The following is a 23,214-nucleotide window of genomic DNA, read 5'->3' on the forward strand; positions in this document are numbered from 1 at the left end:
CTTTCACAAAGCCAATGGCCGTTGACATTGACGTGTCTTCCAGGTGCACGGATCCTTGAGCCTGATTTCTTTCTCTGAGTACTGCCAACGGATCCGTTAAGCCAGAAACTTTGGAGGAGCCAAGATGGCTTCCCACCCAACTAGGATAGCAGAGCAGAGGCTTAGCTAAGTCTCTGCTGCCGCAGGCTCCCCCGACACCTGCATTTTCATTTCCCGATTTTCTGAGAACCTAACCCATGATGTAGACAGAGATTTCTGAAGGTTTCCCTCCGAAGTCTTTCTCTTGGTGCTGGGTTGTCTTTTATTAACTGATATGTTGAATCAATGGACTCTTGCAGGCTACTTCTCATATGGGGAATTCCACTCAGGCCGCGATGAGGGATGCCGTTGTTGGGAGGCCCCCTGTGGATAAAAAAGCTCAATAGCATCTTGACGAGGGGATCCAAAGAGAACGCCGCCAGCCCTTCCTGATGTCTGGGTTTCTGCCACGCCAGGTCCAAGTGCAGAGGAACGCAGATCTGGGATCACCTGGGAAGAGCTGAAACTCAGCAGTAATAAATTAATAGACCTTTCCCGTGGCTTCAAATTCTTAAACCTACTTCCATTGCTATTGGAAGCATTTCTTTTCCTTGCTGATATAGATCCACGCCTATGTCTGTTTTCTTATTACTCTCTGCTTTGTGCACTTTATGGGGGAGAAAGCTAAAGGGAAAAGCTGCAAATGTGGTTTTAAATCCTGTATGTACCACTTAGTGCCTTTTAAGATTGTATCCAGGCTTTTGAGGACACAATAGGGAGGGAATCGAGAATAACCTCATGAAAGATGCTGTTTTGGGGTGAAACCGGTCTGTTCTTTTATACCTTACTATTTTAAAATGTTTACAAAACTTGCAAAAGCTTCAGAACAAAAGACTGAAAATGACGCCATTACACTTTTAAAATCTTATAATGTTAAAGAATCCTGCTTGCCAGAGAGTGTGGAAAAACCACAACCTATTTAAATCTACCATACACTGAAATCTATGGTCTTTTACTGACAGGCTGACAGTTTTGTTGGAACATACTCTTATTTTATTTTTGCCTTCATTCCTCTAGCTTCTTTTTAGAAAAGAGGCAAACAGGCCTTGAAGAGCCAGAATGGCTCATAATGAAAAGAGTAAGTGTGATACTTTAAACAAAAAAGCTTGAGTTTAAATGTACTGTGTGACCTCTGATAAGTCACTTGAACTTGTGCCTTGGTCAGAGTCACCGTTTGCAGGTTTATATACACATAGGTGTTCATATATCTCACAGTTGTCATTTAAGAGGTCTTGTTTCAAGAGTTCTACATAAGAACAGAACTTTATTGAGGACTAGAGGAAAGACATTACCAGACATCACTGCCTTCAGTTGTCCTGTTTCATGTGGCCTAGGAGTAAATCAGGTCTTTATCCAAAACATTTACTTCTGTTCTCCTGGCCACTAATCTTTTTAATAATAAAACTAAAATTGTCAGTTTTGTTCAGTGAACCTTTCTTTAACCTCACTTGACTAGTCTGGTAGCTTTAAAATAGCTTTGGCTTAGTGAGGACTGAAGTCACACCCAAATCTGGACATGGTCTAGAAGTGTCTAAGAAATCTTTTTATTTACCTTGATTGGGTGATAAAGAACATTTTATCTATGAGTTGCCTTTTCCTTTGATTATAATATAATGGTGAATTGTGGGTTTTTAAACTCCATAAAACTTGCCTGTAAGTATTTACATAAACATTCAGGTAGGAGAGCCTTAATTCTTAAGATAATTTTTATTGTGGGAGGGAGATAGAAAGGCTAAGGTGAAACCCAAGTGTAGATTCTACATACGTGAAGTCTGAATGGAAGGCAGAAGAAAGAAACATGTAATCTCTTTATCAAGAATTTTCTTCTTACTATTTTAAACACTTCACCACTGAAGTATTTTTATGGGTCTGAATTAATTCCAAGCATTTTATATTTTTTTCATGTCTACATACCATCTTGCCCTGAAGTTCTTGCTAGTTTATTCAATTGCCATTAAATTTTAGGAAAGTTCCAGCTTGTTCTAAAAACTGTTTACTTGCATATCAGTGATGCTTAGTGTTGACTGTTGAATTGGAAACTTCTCTTTGAAATTGTGGTACATTTTCAGGTGGCCTCACATCTTTCTGAAGGTTCATAATATTCGCTAAAGGCCTTGCAGATGTTGAGGTACTTGACTTTTAATGCATTGTAAAGGCACATTTATAGATTTCAAATGTTGTCTAAAGTGACGCTTTTAATGGTGAGAAAATGATGATGTGTCTAAAACGTATTTTAATACTAAAGTATTAGAATTTTTAAAGTGAACCAGTATGTGGTAATGTATGACTTTCTTAGGATTTAGTTACTGTTCAGATTCACCATTTCTGTTTCGATCTTAAATAATTTGGTTAATTCCCTGGGGAAGCCTTATTATTTTTGTCTTTATAGGTTAACTTATTCTGGCTCTGAAAAGCATTGGATCAAGTTTTCTCAGTGAAGATCCTTAATGAGTTTTCTTTGGCTTCTTTTCTCTATTTTTACAGTAAATTGGTAGTTTTATATCAACTTTTTCAATAAAAGATGCATTCTCATTGCTGGCTTTGAACAGTCCAGGGAGATTTATAACCAGGTTGAAAAGCATGTCTTGTACCTCTTAACTTCCCTCAGCCTTTAGTTTGTGGGTCAGAGACATTGCTTAGGTGTTCACAGTGCAAATGTTTGCCTGGTGTGTGTAGCTCTGCCACTCCAGACCAGCCTTTTCACAGAAGCATTTATGGTTTGCACGTTTCCAGCAGTTATATGGGGCATTGTCCTATTAACGTATAAAAAGAGGTTTTTAGAATGTCTATAGGAAGTATTCATTTCAGGAAAAAATTTTTTTAAAAATCCAATTAGCTTTTTATAGTAAAAATAATAGAGTCAAAATTTCAATTCTTTCATGAGAAATCTTTCTGGATTGGTTTGTAGATACAGTGGGGGGAAGTGATCATGTGTGATGATCCAGCGTCTTTGGAGCCGTACCCTGTTTTAGCGATATACCAAGAGATCTGTTCCGCGGGGGGCTACCTATTAACGCTGTCTTCGTACTTGGTAGAATTGCCTATGAATATCATTTTGCTGTATCCATTCTTTCTCTTGTCTCTTAACATGAGATGAAAGGCTTTAGGCAAATAAACAGACAAACTGCCTCGTTACTGGCTGAGCGTTCCATTAGCAGGCCATAGCCAGTGTTTTACCTGCCTTATAAAAGTGGTGTCTTGGATAGGGTGAGTTTGGATGGGTCCCTATGTTACAGATAAGTAGGTTGACCTAAACCCAGGCAAAAATCATTGAAAAAAAAAAAGTTTTTATTTTTTCCTGGAGTTTTCTTTCTTTAAGTAGTTTATATGGAAGTCTTCATTAGACTTTTTTTCCCCCAAAGAAATATTGAAATGTAATTTAGGATGATTTAGGTTGGCTGCCATCCAAGGAAGCCAGCGTGGGCTACATCTTCCTGGCTTACATTTAGATCTGAAAAAATTTTAGTCAAGGAATAGGGCGCAATGAAGACAAGCTTCAGTTATGAAAGTACAAACTGTGTAAGTGGTTTTTTAAGATGACATTAAGAAGCCCATTGTAAGAGCCCATTTGCTGTGTTGGGTTAGTTTTTCTTACTTACATCGTGTTGTAGTTCTGTTTTGGCTCTCATCTATGTTAGAGTGCCTAAGACGTATTTGGGAGACTTGTTTAAAACCATTCACTAGCTTTATGTCAGGGATTGCCCTCGTGGGTCTGGATTGTGACCCTGGAATCATCCCTTTGATAGACAGTGTTGGAGGCGGCTCAGAGACCGGTAGAGAGCCGAGCGGACGGACAGGTGCTACGTGCGGCTCCAGGTAGGTTCTCTGCTGCCAGGACTATAACCGATGGCTCACCGTGTTCAGAGTCATAGGGGCAATGTCTTTCATCTAGAGAATTAGCTAAGCTTGTTAAAGCTGTTTTTCTAAATTAAGATATCCTAGTGCCTTCTCTGAAAAATGAATGTACAAGTGTCCTGTTTACTAACAGATGTAATTAGGATTAAAAAAAAACCACTTTTTGAAGGGTGTTTTTTAAAAAGGAAAATTTAGCACTGTGACTTGAACCTCTCATCTTTCGTGCACAGAACACCTTAAGCTAATAAAAATAAAAACAAAAAGGAAGGAGAAAATAACTAAAAATTAGTGACAGAAGTACCCCCATAACAGGAACTTTCCAAAACAGGTCTAGGAGCAGAAGGATTTCAAAAGAAAATGTTCCTCCTTGGAAGGAATTTTCATGTGCCAGAACTAAAATTTAACTGTAGTGCTCTTCTGACCAAGGAAAGGTTGCATTTGATTCCTGAAGATTCCTAATTTAGATGGCTAAATGCTGCCATGGACTTAATCCTTAAAGGGATCCATATTAATCCTGAGCATCTACAAGTTTTCGTTTTCTTTTCTTTATAAAATGATTCGTTGAAAATTCTTTCTCCCAGACCCTTGCCTTTGAATGGCTTTAAAATTTAATACCCGTTTTTAAAAGTGCAATGGGATGAGATTATGCTATTTTAAAAGCATGTTTTCTGTTTCTTAGTTGTAAGGTCATTTAATTGAATAAAGATCATAGCACCAAGTCTTGTGTTTTTTTTGTTTTGTTTTCTTTTTTGTTTTTTTTTTTTTTGTGTTTTTTTTTTTGTTTGTTTCTTTCTCCGTTCTTTAATACGGGCAGGTCTGTGAAATAGATTTGGGCTTGGCAAAGTGAATAGGATATCTGAGGGGAGGGATAATAACTCCATGTCTGGGGTAGTTAGTGGTAATGTGGTTCGGGTGTGTCACCTTTCTTTGTCCTGTGAAAACATACCGGACGGTGTTGCTAGCTTAGTGCTGGAGAAGGCTGAGGACTTGGAGGTATTGCTTAAAATCAAACACAAATTTCATTTACAGTAACGTGGACTTGTGAGGACCCTTGAACTTGCAGCACTTTCATTTGGTTGCCCCATCTGGTTGAATGCTTCCTCTTTGGGAGGGGATGAAGCTCTATCTATCACTGGTGACCTTGGAGCCAGTGGAGAAATTGCACTGGACCTCCCAAATACTGGCTAATTGCTACACATAGCCTATTTGGCCCTGCAGTAAGATTTCTGGTATGTTTATAGTTCAAAACACATACTTGGGGGGCGCCTGGGTGGCTCAGTGGGGAGCCTGCTTCCCTCTCTCTCTCTGCCTGCCTCTTTGCCTACTTGTGATCTGTCTCTCTGTCAAATAAATAAACAAAATCTTTAAAAAAAAAAAAAACAAACCATATACTTGGTGTGGTCAGTAGCCATCCATCCCTCCCTCTCTCCCTCTGTCTTTCTCTCATGGTGGTCATATGGAAGGTGCCAGGCTAGCTGTTGCACTTGCGTTCATCGCAGTATAGTTAGGGAAAGTGCAAACTAACAAATTGGTAGGATAGGAAGGGTGTGGTGCACACCGGAGGGCTACCATCAGAGTGGCGATGCCCCCCATAGCACAAGCCGGGGAGAAGGAAAGAGGTGGGGCAAGTGGGCGTGTGTGGATGGGGAGAAGCCAAGCAAATTATGGTTTGTCCTTGGTGCATTGACATTCTTGCCTTTGATTACCATATATCAGTGTGCAAAGATGAGTTCAACTCTAGCTGAATCAAAGAAGAACTGATGGTAACTGGATGTCTGGGAGCAAAATTGACATCAGGCACTGGAAGAACTCATGTGTCAACAGGGCAATTACCTCTCTTATCTGTGGCGGCTGTATTATCTGTGTTTGCAGATGGATTTCTTCTGTGCCGCAGGGGAGGTAAGGGACAGATGGTTCCAGGCTTACATCACACCACTTTAATGTCTCTGGGGGGAAGAGCCCCCTTTTTTTTTTTTTTTTAAAACCCATTGCCTATTTAAGAATGTGTGTGTACATAGCTCCAACTTAGAGACGGCTTCTGATTGGTCTGGCTTGGGTCCTATGTTCCTTCAGGGTCAGTTGCTATAGCCTGGGGGCTGGGGCCTGAGAGCCGGACTGAGGTCACATGTGTTCCTAGTCACGGTGATGTGGCACCGTGATTTGGCAGGTCCACCGGAAACACACAGTCACCAAGTGAAAGACTGCTGGACAGACAGAAAACAAATGCCCATCACAGTCCCAGTGCCCCAGACTATTGCTCCATTTAACAAATGGGAGAATGAGAAAGCCTGGAACATTTCAGGAATGTTCTTTCAAAGGGAAGTAGGTGGTTATGCTGCACATGTATGCAGGGGAAGCTCTTCAGAGCCTCTCGGATTTGTTCTCATTAGTGGACTTAAGGGGTCTCAGAAATTGGTTCCAGGAGGAAATTAAACTTCACCTTCCTTTTCTTTCATGAAAACCTGATTTTTCTGGTCAAACGGTCACAAAGCCACACCAGAGTAGCCCAGATAAGTGTTAAAAAACCTGTTTTCAGTCAGCAGGGACTCTTAATCTCAGGGTCTTGAGTTCAGGCCCCACATTGGGCACAGAGCCTACTCAAAAAAAAGAAGAAAGACTATATTCAGTTGACCTTGATGGGAGTTTTCCCCAGATGAGTGTTCAGGTTTTGAGAGTTAATGTCAAGTAACAGAAACCCTCGTGTTCTCACAAAATGCTCCTAATGGATTCTGCTCCTTTAAATGTGGTTTGCTGTTCTTTCTTTCTCCCCTCTTTCCCTTCCCCCTTTCCTTCTCCTGGCCTGGCCTTGCTACCTGTCCTACCCCACCTGCTCAGAATCCCCAGAGGGTCTCATGCCTTCAGCATAAGTTTGAGCCATTTTTTCCTTAACTTTCTCAGAGACCCCAAAACACTGGATTCTCCTGGGGGAGCCATTGTCCTCATTAGAAGGCAGAGAATGGGGACATTGCAAATAATGACCATGACCCCGCCTCGGCCCACCGTCACCCCGTCCCCTGCCACACAAAGAGCAGGGCTCCATGGCTGTGGTTGCAGAAAAGACCAGAGGCTTTGGAGTCAGCGCTCAGTTTGATCCTGGCATGGCTTCCCGTGGGAACATTGGTGGTGGACTTGGGAAGGGGCCTGGAGACACTCTTGCTGGTGGCGGCACCAACATCAAGTGGTAGCTTCTTGGCCTGGGGTCTTACAGAGCTCCGCTTTTCAGCGCTGTGTGGAAGGTGAAAATCACTTTCCTGACATCCTCATTCGTCAGGATGCTTTTTGTTTTGTTTTCCCTGGCACAACACTCGGGAAATGGGCAGTCACCTCCGGGCAGTTCTGAAAGCAGAGAGTCAGGAGAAGCAGAAGTCAGTCTGGTGTTCTCCAACCCCAACCTCTGCGCCTTGGGTTTGGAGTGTTTACGGGTAGTCACTTGTTTAATATGCAAAACGATTTGTTGGGTAAGTAACAATGCCCATAAAGCTCTGGTATGTATTTGCGTTGCCTCTGACTCTCCCATTGGGAAGCTGGTGACTGACGTGTGATGTCATTGACGAGCCTGTGCTTTTCCTCCTGTTAACAGCTGACGTGTCCCCACGAGGATTTACCACGTGCCACGCACCAGGCTCCGTGCTTCGTAAGCATCATTTCATCTGCAGCTCTCCCTTTGGGGAATGTATTTTCACCTGTGATCTTACATATTGTCCAGCATCACCATCGCTCTGTTTACAAGATGAATAGACCAGGCTCAGAGGGGGACGGGTGTCCCAGACCCTACAGCCAGCAAGTGACTGGGCCAGGATGTGGCCCAAACATCTCGAAGGCAAGGTGTAGGGCTGGCTGGGAGTGGGGACAAGAGGGATGAACAGGAGCTTGTTCCACTCTTAGGGAGCCAGAGTCCAGCCAGAGCCGGGTGCCAGGAAGGGCCTGTGTCTGGTCATTCATTCATGGAATTTGAGCTGTGGACTTGGTTTGGGGGGTATCTGATGGCTTAAGACCCAGTCGTTAAAAGGGCTTTCTTTCTGCCGGACTTCTGAAAGCCTTCACATGGTTTTCAAATTTAATATAGTTTTAAACTGTAAGCCCACTTGATTGGAGGAGATAAGTAAACGGATGACAGTCCAGCGTGGTTTGTATCCAAGTGGCTGTGTAATACAAGATGGGCGGCCCGAGGCGCGTATGTGGAATCCGCGAGGAGGTGGTGGCGCTGGAACTGGGTTCAGGGGCACCTCTAGGTGGAAGAGGGCGTAGGGAGTGGCGGTGAGTGGGAGGCATCCCTGCCCGTTTGCCCCAGGGGCTGGAACAGGCTGTCCCTGCCGCGGGGCAGGGAGCTCAGCGAGGCTCTCATTAGTCAGCCGCGCGGGGAGGAGCCGGGTGACCTTACGCTGGCTGGAGCCTCTGCGGCCATTAAACCTGGTCCCTTGGCGGTGCGCTGCCTCCCAAGTTCGAGAGGTGGGTGGAGCGGCCTTCCCCGAACTTAAGGAAGGATGAGGTGCTCGGGGTGGCTCTCTAGTAGCCCCCGGAACGCTGCATGGGAGACGGAGAAGTTGGGGGAGGCGGGCGTAAACAAGTGAGGGGGCAGCCTGCCAGCAGCCGCGCCCCCTGGCACCCCAGGCCGCGAGCGCCACCGTGGGTAGGCGACAATGATCATCCTCCCCGGGCTGCGCCGCCGCCTCTCAGGTGTCTGGTGAGCCTCCCCTGACTCTTCAAGGGATTCATAAGTTCACAGTCAAGTTCAGGGACAGGGAGGGGGCCAGTGAGGAACGCCAAGTGTGAGCTGGTGGCCCTGGGAGGGGTTAGAGGAGAACCGCGCACGGTCTCTGCCAGAATCCGCGGTATCCTGGGGTCCTGGTAACGCAGTTCCCTATTAATGACATAATGAATTCCTGCTTCCCCTGCCTCAGGCCTTTACACAGCGGATACACCCAACTCCAGCCTGGAATTGAGGGTCCACAGGACGGAAAAAGATGCGTGCGTCCATGGTAAGTGTGGGACATTGTGGGCTGCGGGAGGGCTGTGTTTTAGTGGGACTCATTGTCCTGGAGCCTGAGTTGTTACTGGGAGTGAGGGTCCTGGAGGATGTGGGACCACACCTCCCGCAGCGGCGGGCCATCAGGTGTCCCATGTGGGTTAGCCTGCTCCTGGTCCAGATGTCTCAGTACTCCTCTTGAAACAAATGCCAGGACAGGCAGGACATCCGGGAGGAGGGAGGTAGCAAGGGGCAACTTGCTCCGGGATGGCCCTGTCCTATTTCCCCCCACCTCCCGCCTGTCAGACCAGAACATCTGGACTGGCTCCTGGAGCCAGATGTTTGGTCTGCACCTGCTGCTCCAGACCCTGCCTGGGTCTAACCTTTTCTCCGGGCTTTTCTGGTCTCGGCTGACTCACCCCATGATCAGCCCTGACAGCAATTTCTCAGCTTTCACTTTTTCTTTTTCTAACCTGTGATCTGGTTCAGAAATCATAAAGGGGCTTAGCAAATGCTTCCCTTCGATCTAGCAGAACCTGCGACAGAGGGATTCAGGGCACCGGCCTCGGATGTAGACCCACCTGGGGTTGTTTTCCTACCCAGCCCTTGGCGGGGCACAGGCCTGCGGGGGCCGCTGTTCTGAGCACTTCTTGTCTCAAAGCCAGTTGGTTCCCCAGAGTGTATAAGACTCAATACACAGGACATGCTGGGAAGAGTGCTCCCTACGCAGAGTGAGTGCTCCCCTGTAATTCACTGGTATTACTATTTCAGTCCACAAAAAGATGCTACCAGGACTGGCAACGGGGTGGACCTGGCGTAGATGATGCCCCTAGTGGTCATTTTAAGCATCCCTCTCCTCGGTCTGACAACACTGTTTTTTTGTTTTTTTTTTCAAAGATTTTTAAAATTTATTTATTTGACAGAGATCACAAATAGGCAGAGAGGCAGGCAGAGAGAGAGGGAGGAGGAAGCAGGCTCCCCGCTGAGCAGAGAGCCCGATGCGGGGCTTGATCTCAGGACTCTGGGATCATGACCTGAGCTGAAGGCAGAGGCTTTAACCCACTGAGCCACCCAGGCGCCCCGACAACACTGTTTTCAATAATAATCATGAAACAGATAGTAAGAGTATCCAGGAAAGAAACAGTGAAAATTTTCTTATTTATTGAGGTTTGTATGTGGAATCATGCCAGTGCAAAAGTAAAAAAAAAAAAAAAAAGTAAGAAAAAGAAAAATAAGGTAAATATTATGGAGAAAAATAGGAAAAAGTCATGGATTAGGAGTTTAGGAGTTTTTAATTTGGGGCACCTGGCTGGCTCAGTCAGGAGAGCCCGTGACTCTTGATCCCAAGGTCGTGGGTTTGAGCCCCATGTTGGGTGTGGAGATTGCTTAAAAATAAAATCTTTTAAAGAAGTTTTTAATTGCATGAATGTAGTTTTGAAAGATAGCTTATAGATTGGTCATGGTCACGAATAATAGCAACAAGACAGTTTCTGTTTTAGAACTTTTACTTCTGGAAAGTTGTCTGTGACTTTGTCAGGATTGATCTTTGCATGTCCATGTTCCGTATTCAGCTGAGCTCGATTTGTCATCTGTCTTTGCTCACAGCTGACTGAAGGGCACTTTTTATTAATTTTAATTTCAAAAGCTCCTCTCACATGAAATCACAAATATACAACTAGGAAAAGTCTTAAATGTGAGGATAGGTTTGATAGAGATTCCTAAAAATCACATTTTGGAGTAAATTCCAGAAATTACAATACTGCCTATGTCTTTAAAAAAAAATCAATCTAGTGGCTTTTAAATATCTCCACATATGAAATATTTTCACTGAAACATCGTCACCAGAAAATTCATCATATGTTTTTATCTTATTTGGCAAAATTCTCCCGTTTTCCTTCTTCTGCAAAAGATTAGAGGAAACTGTTGAGTGATAGTGGGCACTGACATTTATTTAATCCATTGTTTTAGAATGAGTCTAGTTCTCAGTAAAAGGGATCCACTTCTCTTTTAGTTTCTTCTGGCACTGGGAGAGCCAACTCCTCTGTGTTTTGTGTTGAAACACAGGAAAACGCACAAACCGTGCCCAGCGTGAGCTCGAACCACTCTGAGCCACTTGGAACTTACTGTTGGAACAGTAGCTAAATCTGTGTGTCCGCAGACTAAACAACGGAGTGTTCTCTGATCGAACTTCCATGTAGAAGACCAAGTTTTTTAAAGAAAAAGAAATAAAAATGTGCTCATTTGAGGCTCATGTATGTAATTAAATCTTAATAATAACGGCAGCAATTAGAACTTCAAGGAAATAGCTTCGGGGGAGGGGTGAGTAGTATTTTATCACTAAAATTAAGTCACTAGTATTTTACCATTAATATTCTTTAAAATTGGTACCTGATACACAGCAGACCAACCTTTGGTATGTTTTTATTGTTGTTTTTTTAAAAGATTTTATTTATTTATTTGAGAGAGAGATCACAAGTAGGCAGAGAGGAGGGAGCAGGCTCCCCACTGAGCAGGGAGCCTGATGTGGGTCTCGATCCCAGGACCCTGAGACCATGACCCAAACTGAAGGCAGAGGCTCAATACACTGAGCCACCCAGGCGCCCCTATTGTTGGTTTTTTTAAAAAGATTTTTTAATATATTTTTTTTTATTATTTTTATTTTTTTAAAGATTTTTATTTATTTATTTGACAGAGAGAGATCACAAGTAGATGGAGAGGCAGGCAGAGAGAGAGAGAGAGAGAGAGAGAGAGAAGCAGGCTCCCCGCTGAGCAGAGAGCCCGACGCGGGACTCGATCCCAGGACCCTGAGATCATGACCTGAGCCGAAGGCAGCGGCCTAACCCACTGAGCCACCCAGGCGCCCCAGATTTTTTAATATTTTTATTTGAGAGAGAAGGAGAGAGAGAAAATGAGCAGGGGGAGGGGCAGAGGGAGAGGGACAAGCAGACTCCCAACTGAGCAGGGAGCCTGATGCAGGGCCTGATCCCAGGACCCTGAGATCATGACTTGAGCTAAAGTCAGCCACTTATCCAATTGAGATGTCCAGGCACCCCAAAGTGCATTCCTTTTTTTTTTTTTTTTAAGATTTTATTTATTTATTTAACACACAGAGAGAGAAATCACAAGTAGGCAGAGAGGCAGGCAGAGAAAGAGGGGGAAGCAGGCTCTCCGCTGAGCAGAGAGCCTGATGCGGAACTTGATCCCAGGACCCTGAGATCATGACCTGAGCCAAAGGGAGAGGCTTAACCCACTGAGATACCCAGGCACCACCCCCCAAGGTGTGTTCTTATGGTTTTAAAAATTTCCATGGACAAGTTATCCCTATATGCACCCAAAGAATACAGCTCCCACCTTCCTGCTCTTTTGAGTGTGTGGCTGCCTGCCTCTTTGGGCTTGTCGAATGTCATTTGTTGTTAGAGCAGCTGCCCGGACCTCCCTGGGATGGAGAGACTGCTTGTCTACTGTTCAGCCAGTATCTCTCTGAGCCCTTTATTTTTATTTATTTATTTATTTATTTATTTATTCCTTTATTTTTATTTAAATTCAGTTAATTAACATATTATTGGTTTTAAGGTAGATTTATGAGACTCATCAGTCTTATATAATACTCAGTGTTCATTACAACACGTGCCCTCCTTTATGTCCATTCCCCCACCCTCTCCCCTCCAGCAACTCTCAGTTTGTCTCCTATGATTAAGAGTCTCTTATGGTTTGTCTCCCTCTCTGATTTCGTCTTGTTTTATTTTTCCCTCTCTTCCCCACGATCCTGTTTTGTTTCTTGAATTCCACATATCAGTGAGATCATATGATAATTATTTTTCTCTGGTTGACTTATTTCGCTTAGGATAATACCCTCTAGTTCCATCCTCATTGTTGAAAAGGCAAGATTTCTTTTTTTGATGGCTGCATAATATTCCACTGTATATATGAACCACATCTTCTTCATCCATTCATCTGCAGATCGACATCTGGACTGTTTCCATAGTTTGGCTATTGTGGACATTGGTACTATAAACATTGGGGTGCACATGCCCCTTTGGATCACTACCTTTGTGTCTTTGGGGTAAATACCCAGTAGTGCAATTGCTGGGTCATAGGGTAGCTCTATTTTGAACTTTGAAGAACCTCCATGCTGTTTTCCAGAATGGCTGCACCAGCTTGCATTCCCACCAGTAGTATAGGAGGATTCCCCTTTTCTCTGAGCCTGTTAGTTCAGCCTGTGACACCTCCTGGTCAGGGCCAGTGCTGATCATTTCTCTCCTCTCCGTGTTCCAAAGTTGCTTAGAATGAGCGTGATGTAGAGGCAAAGCTCACCATGTGGCTTTTACTGGAAGTCAGTACCTTTGTGCGAACTCCCTGGTATAGTGGAAAGAATTTGGCCCTTGGATTCAGGAAAACCTACAGTGGAATCTTCCCACTGCTTCTTGGGGAGCACTGAGAACTTGGGCAAGTTACTTCCCATCTCTGAGCTGTTTCCTGACCTATAAAATAGGGTGGCTGTTAAGAATTCCAGATAACTCGTGTGCACGCAGTGCTGATAGTGGTGGTGGCCATCCTGGTTTCCAGAGGAGTTAGGAGGCAGTCCCGATTCATGCATAGCCCCGGCCTCAGGCCTGGAGGCCAAGAGCCTGGAGGGCCCTGGAAGTTTTGCCTCCTTTTTCTAGGATCCTCATAGGGGCTGGACCTGGTACTCACTAGAGCTGCCCCTGTTCCTCTCTCAGCAGCTGGCAAGGGAAGAGGTGATATGTCAGCCCAGCCCCTCCTCTACCTTCTCTCTAGGGCTGAGGCTGGAGAGTGTGGGTGGTTAGACCTCCCTCCCGCACATGCTTCCTGCACCCACCCACCCAGGGGCGCAGGGTCTCTACCCTCTCCCAGGTACTTGGTTTTACAGCTTTTGCCCCATGATCTCAGTTATTCCTCACACAAACTGCTGGATGGGTCTGTATGGCTCCATTGTACCAGAGAAGCCCAGAGAAGCTCAGTGATTCCTAAAGGTCACACAGCAGTAGAGCAGAGAGGGGCTGAATCTTGGGTGGACATGGGCTCTGCTTCTGAAAACACAGACTTGGATAGTCAGTATTGATGCCCAGCCCCTCCCAGGTTTCCTTTTTTCCTTGAACCTTGGTACCAAACTCCCAGCACTTTGCTGGAAAATCCCCTCTCAGCACCCACGTTGGACTTCGGTCTTTCTTGTAATTTTCCAGGAGTTTCCCCAGAGCATCAGGAATGAAGGGGCTGAGATCAGAATTTCCACACTTGCCACAGCATGTGGTTTTAAGAACAAGGAGAACCTGCTCTCAGGCTGGTTTCACAACCTCCACGGCATCTCCAGCTGGTCCTGGAACTGAGAACTTTTCAAATCAAACATAATGAAAACACACCCAGTGACAGTGGCAGCAAAAACTGCCGTTTACCGAAGTCTTCCCATGTATTTGTGGTGTTTGCTCAGTGTTTTGTATGTATTACCTCGTTTGATCCTCAGGACAACCCCGTGAGTTCTTCTCACTTTACAGCTGGGGAAACTGAGGCTGCGAGAAGTTGGGTAACTTGTCCAAGGCTGTCCAGTTAGGAAGTAGCAGAGCCTAAATTTGAACCCAGACTGTCTGACTCTGGAGCCCCAAGGCTGTAGTCAGTATGCCTTTTCTGAAAACGAAATCCATCTGGATTTAGACATGCTCATGAGTCATGCTCAGTAGCCTACTTTCTGTATTTTTGGGTACATCTGAAATATTTCATTAAAAAAAAAAATCGCAAAGCTCTGACCAATGAGACTAAATGGGACCGGAAGTGTATGAATCGGAGCACATTCTTTAAAAACATTAAATTAACTAATTAAATTAAATTAATGTTTTAAAAACATACTTTTTTAAAAGGAATCTATTTTATTTATTTACTTTTTAAGTAGGCTCCACATCCAACACGGGGCTTGAACTCACGACCTCCGAGTCACACACTCCCCTGACTGAGCCAGTCAGGTGCCCCAAGAAGCACATTTATTTTTGTTTTGTTTCACTGCTTGGGTTGAAAATTCTTCTGCACGTGCTGTCGCTGTGCTCTCTGGTCCCGCCCGGGGCCCACAGCTGAGGGTCTCACACTGGATCAGAGCCGCAGGGGTGAATGCGGGTGACTCTGCAGGGGTGAATGCGGGTGACTCTGCAGGGGTGAATGCGGGTGACTCTGCAGGGGTGAATGCGGGTGACTCTGCGGGGGTGAATGTAGGTGACTCTGCGGGGGTGAATGCGGATGACTCTGCAGGGGCTGCGGACCGAATAGTCTGCTGGAGGGCTTGGCTGTGTCCTTTCTCCTGTGAGGGAAGAGGCTGGGGCTTCAGCCACCCCTTTGCCACTTTCAGACTGACAGAGGGTAAGTGACCTGCTCTCCTTCAGCCTCAGTTTCCCCGTGTGCAAAATGAGGTGTGTCTGCTCATCTCAGCCTGACGTTCAGGGTCACAGCTCTCTCCCCTCAGATACCCTCTCCTCCGGTTCTCACTCTGGGCTGCACTGTAGAACCACCTGGAAACTTTAAAAAAAATGCCCCCCTGGGCAGCTGGCAGTCCCCTCACAGCTGTGCTTCTGCTTCAGGCTGCCCGCACCCCTGCTTCCCTGTCTCCATCATCCCCCTTAAGGCCACTCCCTCCCCACCACCTTCTCAGATTGCAGGAGGATGTGAGGGGGTGAGTGTAGGATTCCGGTCGGAATTCCGTCTATACCACATGTGGACCCTCTCACCTGCTTCAGGACTTCACCAGAAATCTCAGGGGCCACCTTTTCTAGCATCATCTGCAGCTCCTCTCCCCCTCCTCCCTTACACCTGTTCAGCCTGACTTTGGCCTCCAACTCTGAGAGGAGCCACGCTCATGGAGGCCAACAGTGGCCCTCACGCTGGAGCACACTCCTGACCTCCAGAGGCCCGTTTTCAGCTGCCTCCCTCGCTTCTCCACTTGGCCACCTGGTGGGCGATTCACCCCAGCACCCCAAGCAGGGGCACCCACTTCTCCCGAGCCTGCTCATCCTGCCTCCCACTTGCTCTGGCCTGATCACCTTGGGGTGGTCTTGACCCCACTTTCCTTCATGCCCCACCTCATTCCGTCAGCAAACCCTGTAGGTTTGACCTTCATAGAAATCCAGAACCCGTTACTTGTCATCCCCACTGCCCCGCCTCATCTGAGCCATCAACACCACTTCCACACCTCTCTCCTCCTTTGTCCCCTCCACTGCAGCCACACTGGCCTCCGGGCTGCTCCTCAAACACCTGGGGCCATTGCTCAGGCGGCTCCCTCTGCCTGAATGTTCCAGATATCTGCAGGGCCCACTGTCTGCCTTCCCAGACCCCTCATTTAATACTGCTCCCACCCCCTCCCCTCCAGCTCCTTTAACACTGCCCTACCTTTTCTTTCTTTTTTATTAGGTATCTCTTCTAATATTCTAGATGATTTACATATTTACTAAGGCTTAAAAGAAATGGAAACATTTCTGTCTCTCTCCCTGGTACTGAACAAAAGCTCATGGAGGTAGGGATTTTTATTTCGTTCATAGACACAGTGCAGGTGCCAGGTTGGTGCCTGGAATCTAGCTCTGTGAGCATCTGTTGAGTGAATGAGCAAATAAATGGTTTTTTTGACCTTCGCATGCAGAGGTGGGCATCCTTGGCCGCTTACGGCACTGCCCTAAGGTGGACGAGAATATTTGTTAAAAAGGCATGGTGAGGGGCGCCTGGGTGGCTCAGTGGGTTAAGCCTCTGCCTTCAGCTCGGGTCATGGTCTCAAGGTCCTGGGATCGAGCCCCGCGTCGGGCTTTCTGCTCAGTGGGGAGCCTGAGCTTCCTCCTTTCTCTTTCTCTGCCTGCCTCTTTGCCTACTTGTGATCTCTGTCTGTCAAATAAATAAAAATAAAATCTTAAAAAAAAAAAAAAGGCACGGTGATCCTGGAAGCATGCCAGCACCCCCCTCTGCAGCAAATTGTGTGTAGACTCGAGTCCGAGAACCACAGCTGGGGATAAAGGCTGCAGGCTCAGAGTCAGGAACCTGGTGGGTTCGGGAGCAGAGTTAGAGCCCGTCACACAGTGTTATTGCCCTTGTCATTGTCCTGGATCCCCTCAGCGCTTAACCTCTGCTTTTCGCAAAAAACGATCATTTGAGTTTAAAAGAAGAGTTTAAAGATACTCAACAGACGGAATGAGCAGGTGGGCGTATTTGGAATAAAGCAACTACAGTAACACAAGTGTAGCAAGTAGGTGGTGGGGTACACAGATGTTCACCAAACAGCCCTTTCGGTTTTGAACGCTTGAGACTTGAAATTTTATGTTTGAAAATTTTTCATAATAAAATGTCAGGAAGCATGCTATGAACTTAACAATGCTCATTGCAGGAGAGCTGGAAAATACAGAAAAAGAGAAGGAAGCAAAATAATTCTAGTAACCGCCCCTAGCCCCACACCCAGAAGGATTCCCTGTGAAGATGTTGGTGTGTATCTTTCTAGTCTTTCTGTGGTGTGTATTTATTTTATTACATAGTGGTCATCGTATAACTTACCCCAAACTGAACACTCTGATGTTTGTCAGGGTTTTTTTTTGTTTTTTGTTTTTTTTTTTTTTTGGTGTGTGTGTGTGTGTGTGTGTGCTTCTAAAATGAATATATGTGTATTTAAGCATTTTGGAAAACTAGAAAAGAATGAAAAATACCCCAGATATCACTGACTGCCAATAAACAGTTTACATTTTGGTGTATTTCCACAGCTTTTCTTTATGTGTTTTCTTTTTTAAAAAAAGTTTAAAAAATATGCTGTTTTGTATAAAGATTTTCATTAACCATTATGTCATGGGCATTTATTGTCATTAAGTATTTTTCTAAAATAGAACTTTAAAACATATAGTGTCCTAGTATATAAATTTGGCAAGAATTATAATATATATATATTTTAAGATTTTGAAGATTTTATTTATTTGACAGAGAGATGGTGAGAGAGGGAACACAAGCCAGGGGACGGGGAGAGGGAGAGGGAGAAGCAGGCTTCGCACTGAGCAGGGAAACTGATGCGGGGCTCAATCCCAGGACCCTGGGACCATGACCTGAGCCGAAAGCAGATGCTTAATGACTGAGCCACCCAGGCACTTCTAAATATGGCAAGAATTAAATAATTTTTTTACATAGAATTTTTAGGTATCTGATGTTTCGCCATTGGATGTCACTTTCTGATGGACAGCTTTTGTGGGCATTTCAGATTATTTCCTTAAGATTTCGTCTCTAAATAGAAATTGAGTTAAAGAGTATGAATATTTTTAAGGTTAGTGATACAAATTGCCAAATTGGGGCGCCTGGGTGGCTCAGTGGGTTAATCCTCTGCCTTCAACTCAGGTCATGATCTCAGGGTCCTGGGATCGAGCCCTGCATCGGGCTCTCTGCTCAGCGGGAGCCCTGCTTCCCTTCCTCTCTCTCTGCCTGCCTCTCTGCCTACTTGTGGTCCCTGTCTGTCAACTAAATAAATAAAATCTTTAAAAAATTTAAAAAAAAAGATGTTGGCTACTATTGTAGTCACTAACTATTATAAAAAAAAATTGCCAAATTGCCCTTCAGAAGAGTTGTACTGATTTTTATTCCCATCAGCAATGGATGACAGTGTGTGTTTACTTGTATCTTTTCTTATTTTTAATATTAGTATTTTAATTTCCCCCAAACCAGTTTTTAATTTGCATTTATTTGATTACAAGTGAGGTAGAATATGTTTAGTTAAATTAGTGGTAATATGTATTTCTCCTTTTAAAGTTATTTAACATGCCCTTTGTCCCCTTTTTAATTTTGGAATTTAAGTCATTTTTATTGATTCATAAAAACTCTTCATATATTAAAGATATTAAATTTTCTGTCATTTTCTTCCAGCTTATCTTGGTAGTTTGTGGGGGGTTTTTTTTGTTGTTGTTTTTCAATGCAGAGAATGTATTAGTCGGGCTGATTTGGCTATTGGTAGCAAGCTGTCCACTTAAGCTAGGTCAAGTAAAGAAGTCTTAGTTTAAGGACACATGTGGAGGATCAGAGGATGAGACCTACTTGCCTTCTCTAGGTCCAGCCAACTGATGTGGGAGGCAGTGGTCACAGGATATGAAATATGGCAGCTGCCTAGGCAATGGGGACTATGGGCAATCATTTTCCCTTAAAAGGGAGCATGAACATCAGAGGCAGTGATAGAAATTTCTAATAATAAGACCTTTAACATTTTTTAAATCGTAAAACCTTTTACTCTTTTCCTTTGTGCCTTTTTCTTTGTCTTTTATCCTTTGAGTGTCTTTATTCTAAGACCTGATACAAATGCATCTATATTATTTTAAAATCTGTTTATAGTTTTATATCCTACATTTAAATGTTACTGATTTTTAGGAATCATTAGCACGGTCATATTTATAGGTTCCAGGTGGGAGATGTTTTCAAGAGGCTTTGGTGACAGATAATATTCACCTTTTCCAATTAAAACACCTCAAGCATCAGGCGCCTGGGTGGGTTAGTCAGTAAAGCAACTGGCTCTTGATTTTGGCTCAGGTCATGATCATGGGGTCCTGAGATGGAGTCCTGTGCCAGGCTCTGTGCTCAGCGAGGAGTCTGCTTGAAATTCTTCTCTCTCTCTCACTGTCCCTCTCCCCCACCCCACTCTCTCTCTTACTCTCACTCTAAAATAAATAGATCCTTAAAAATATTAAAAAAAAAAAAGAAGAGAGATTGGGGCGCCTGGGTGGCTCAGTGGGTTGGGGCCTCTGCCTTTAGCTATGGTCATGATCTCGGGGTCCTGGGATCGAGCCCTGCATCGGTCTCTCTGCTTAGTGGGGAGCCTGCTTCCCTCTCTCTCTCTGCCTGCCTCTCTGCCTACTTGTGATCTCTCTCTCTGTCAAATAAATAAAATCTTTTTTAAAAAATAAAGAAGGGCGCCTGGGTGGCTCAGTGGGTTGAGCCGCTGCCTTCGGCTCGGGTCGTGATCTCGGGGTCCTGGGATCGAGTCCCGCGTCGGGCTCTCTGCTCGGCGGGGAGCCTGCTTCCCTTCCTCTCTCTCTGCCTGCCTCTCTGCCTACTTGTGATCTCTGTCTGTCAAATGAATAAATAAAATCTTAAAAAAAAAAATAAATAAAAAAATAAAGAAGAGAGAAAACTTCAGGCTCATCCCCCTGAGGAACTTTTTTTCTCCATCTAAAAATCTTAAAAAGTTTTTATTATAAAAGTGACTCATATTGGTTAAAAAAGAAAAGAAATAATATAACTTGTCAAAGTCTGAATCCCAAACCCCCACTGTATAAAATATACAACATTTTGGTGTATTTTCTTCAGATCATGCTTAATGTGTGGTACACTTTGCTTATAAATGTATAAAAAAAGTATTTATTTTAATTTTTTAAAATGTATTCTAAGCAAAAATGGAATATTAATGTTTTTCAATGTGCTTTTCTCAACCAGTTCCACGTCAGCTCACATAAATCCATCTTGTTTTCTCTAGCGGCGGTATGTACATATGAATATATGAATGCAGGATCATTTATTTAATTGGTCCTATTAATAATTATTTAGGTTGTTTTTCCAATAATTTCGGAGGCCAGAAATTGGTCCTCAGTTTGCTTGCTAAGGAAAACGGTTGTTAATGCAGTTCTTTGTAATCCTGCTTTTGTGGGAAAGATAAAGACCTTTTGTTCTGAAATCCCGTGGGCACAGAGTCTCAGCTTTGCCCTTGTTAGAGCCTGCGTTGCGTAGTGGAGCCCTGGTTACTGTGCGGGCTGGGGGTCCCCTGAGCCCTGGGCTGGAGAGGGAGCTCTCTTCCTGGGGCCTCCTGCTAGCCCCCTTCTTCCTAGGAAGAACCACCTGGCAGCGAATCCCCCCGAGACTGTGGAATGAGTGCGGGAGGTATCACAGTCCATTCTCTTACAGCAGGAGCTGGCAAGCTTTCTCTGTAAAGGGCCAGAGAGTGGAAGATTTTAGGTCACACGGTCTCCATTGCCACTCCTCAGCCCATCTGCTGTAGAGAGAAAGCAGCCCAGGACGAGAGGTAAATGAATGGGGTGTGGCCGTGTGCCAATAAAGCTTTGCGCACGCTCAAGTCTGAATGTCCTGTAATTGCACGTGTCACAGAACATCCTTCTTTTGACTTTCCCCCAACCATTTTCAAAATGTAAAAACCGTTCTGAGCTTGCATACGAAAATAAGCAGAGGCAACCAATTTGACACCTGGGCTGCTGTTCTCATACTGTCTAATTCCTGGAGTTCTTCGCTTTGACTCAATGGAGTTGTTTCTCTAGCTGGATTTTATGATAGAGGGTGACGACATTCATTGTCTCAGTGCATGGCACCCTGTCCTCACTGGTCCCTACGTGACCCCTGTCTTGTGGGTTTTTGGCTTAGGTTTCTTTGGTTTCCTGATATTATCATGCCTTCCTCCGTCTTCCCAGCGGCCAGCATCCTGATGTGTTTAGTGTGCGTTCTTTAGTCCATAGGCTTCTGTTCTTGTTCTTGTTGGTTTTTTATTTTTTATTTATTTTTATTTTATTTTTTTAAAGATTTTATTTATTTATTTGACAGAGAGATCACAAGTAGACGGAGAGGCAGGCAGAGAGAGAGAGAGAGAGAGAGAGAAGCAGAGAGCAGAGAGCGGAGAGCCCGATGCGGGTCTCAATCTCAGGACCCTGAGATCATGACCTGAGCCGAAGGCAGCGGCTTAACCCACTGAGCCACCCAGGCAACCCTCTTGTTGGTTTTTTAGAATGATGTTTTCAGGTGTGCTTCTTCTAAGATGTGTATCATTGGTTTGCGTGTGTGTATCTTTAATTGATACAATTGGGGTTGCATTGCAGAGCTCATTCTCATGTTTCCACTTAGCTCTGTGTCTAAAAGCTTATCCCTGTTGCCATGTGAACATAGAGTCCTTGCACTAGTTAGAAACTAGCAGGCAGGGCTCCACAGATCAGTCCACCACCTTTCACTTTATTTTTTTAAAGATTTTATTTATTCCCTTGAGAGAGACAGAGAGCCTGAGTAGTGGGGAAAGGCAGAAGGAGAGGCAGAGACAGGCTCCCTGCTGAGCTCGAAACCCCACGTGGGGCTTGATCCCAGGACCTGGAGATCGTGACCTGAGCTGAAGTCAAGTACTTAGCCATCTGAGCTACCCAGGCACTCTCTTTCACTTCATTTTTATTTTTTATTTTTTTAAAAATATTTTATTTATTTATTTGACACAGAGAGAGAGAGCACAAGGAGGGGGAGCGGCAGGCAGAGGGAGAAGCAGGCTCCCTGCCGAGCAAGGAGCCCAATGCCAGGCTCGATCCCAGGACCGTGGGATCGTGACCCGAGCCAAAGGCAGATGCTCCACGGCTGAGCCACAGGCGCCCCATCACTTTGTTTTAAAAAAGTGTCCTTGAGTGGTATTATGTTTTGACCTTGTGCATATTTGGAAATAGGTACCTTTGCCCTTGAAAGGGGCAGGGAATTTGATTGTGTATTTAAAAATCAACACTTTTTTCCTTTCAAGCTATAGACAGCTATTAAAATTTAAAAAGTTTTAGGGGTCCCTGGGTGGCTCAGTCGGTTAAGCAGCTGTCTTTGGTTCAGGTCATGGTCCCAGGGTCCAGGGTCCCCACATTGGGCTCCCTGCTCAGTGGGGAGCCTCCTTCTCCCTCTCCCCCTGCTTGTGCTCTCTCTCTCTCTCTCTCTCTCAAATATCTTTAAAGATTTTATTTATTTATTTGAGAGTGAGAGAGAGCATGAACAGTGGGGGGAGGGACAGCGGGAGAGGGAGAAGCAGACTCCCTGTGGAAGAGGGAGCCTGACTGGGGTCTCTGTCCCAGGACTTGGAGATCATGACCCGACTGAAGGCAGCCACTTAGCTGACTGAGCCACCCAGGTACCCCAAAATTTAAAAAAAAAAAAATACATTAAAAAAATTTTGTGTTGAAAAAACCTGAAGTCTAATTTATTCCTTTTAGTGTTCATTTCTTTTTTTAAAAATATATTTTTAAAAAGTTTATATTTGTTTTTTTTCAATCCCTACCCTAGCATGGGACTAGAACTCACAACTCTAAAATCAAGAGTCGCTCACTCCACCCACTGAGCCAGCCAGGCCCCCCTGTTAGTGTTTGTTTCTATGAGTTTTCATCAAAACATACAACTGTGTAACTGTTACCACCGTCAGACACGGAACAGTTGGGGAAGCTCAGTCCCCCCCACCCAGTTTCCTCCTGCCCCTTTGTTGTCTGCTCCCCACCTCACTCCCAGCACCTGGCAATCACCGATCACTTTCTGTCCTATAATGATACCTTTTCTGGAATGGTACATAAATGGGATATGATGTTGTCTTG

General features: G+C 44.7%; 2 protein-coding genes across 9 annotated transcripts in view; both read left to right on the forward strand.

Annotated features, from left to right (window-relative positions):
• Positions 1-4,651, forward strand: part of LOC111149406 (atlastin GTPase 3) — a 52,375-nt gene extending 47,724 nt beyond the window's left edge. For all 3 annotated transcript variants that reach the window (XM_022506438.1, XM_022506435.1, XM_022506436.1), the window contains exon 13: positions 339-4,651. In XM_022506438.1, the coding sequence (XP_022362146.1) occupies positions 339-425 (87 nt within the window). In that variant the 3' untranslated portion in view covers positions 426-4,651. The remainder of the gene's footprint in view (positions 1-338) is intronic.
• Positions 4,652-4,709: 58 nt separating this feature from the next.
• LOC111149407 (HRAS-like suppressor 3) overlaps positions 4,710-23,214 on the forward strand; it is a 32,623-nt gene continuing 14,118 nt past the window's right edge. Inside the window, exons 1-4 of one of the 6 annotated variants that reach the window (XM_022506441.1) lie at positions 4,710-5,162; positions 5,650-5,832; positions 7,514-7,567; positions 8,835-8,912. In XM_022506441.1, coding sequence (XP_022362149.1) covers positions 8,898-8,912 — 15 coding nt within the window. In that variant the 5' untranslated portion in view covers positions 4,710-5,162; positions 5,650-5,832; positions 7,514-7,567; positions 8,835-8,897. Of the gene's footprint in view, positions 5,163-5,311; positions 5,833-5,924; positions 7,568-8,321; positions 8,383-8,592; positions 8,618-8,834; positions 8,913-18,408; positions 18,424-23,214 lie in introns of those variants that run through there. The other 5 variants (XM_022506440.1, XM_022506439.1, XM_022506443.1 and 2 more) reach the window with 5 other exon arrangements.

The sequence above is a fragment of the Enhydra lutris genome, unplaced genomic scaffold (assembly GCF_002288905.1).
Source record: "Enhydra lutris kenyoni isolate GAN:26980312 unplaced genomic scaffold, ASM228890v2 scaffoldscaffold22, whole genome shotgun sequence".
Classification (NCBI taxonomy): Eukaryota; Metazoa; Chordata; class Mammalia; order Carnivora; family Mustelidae; genus Enhydra; species Enhydra lutris.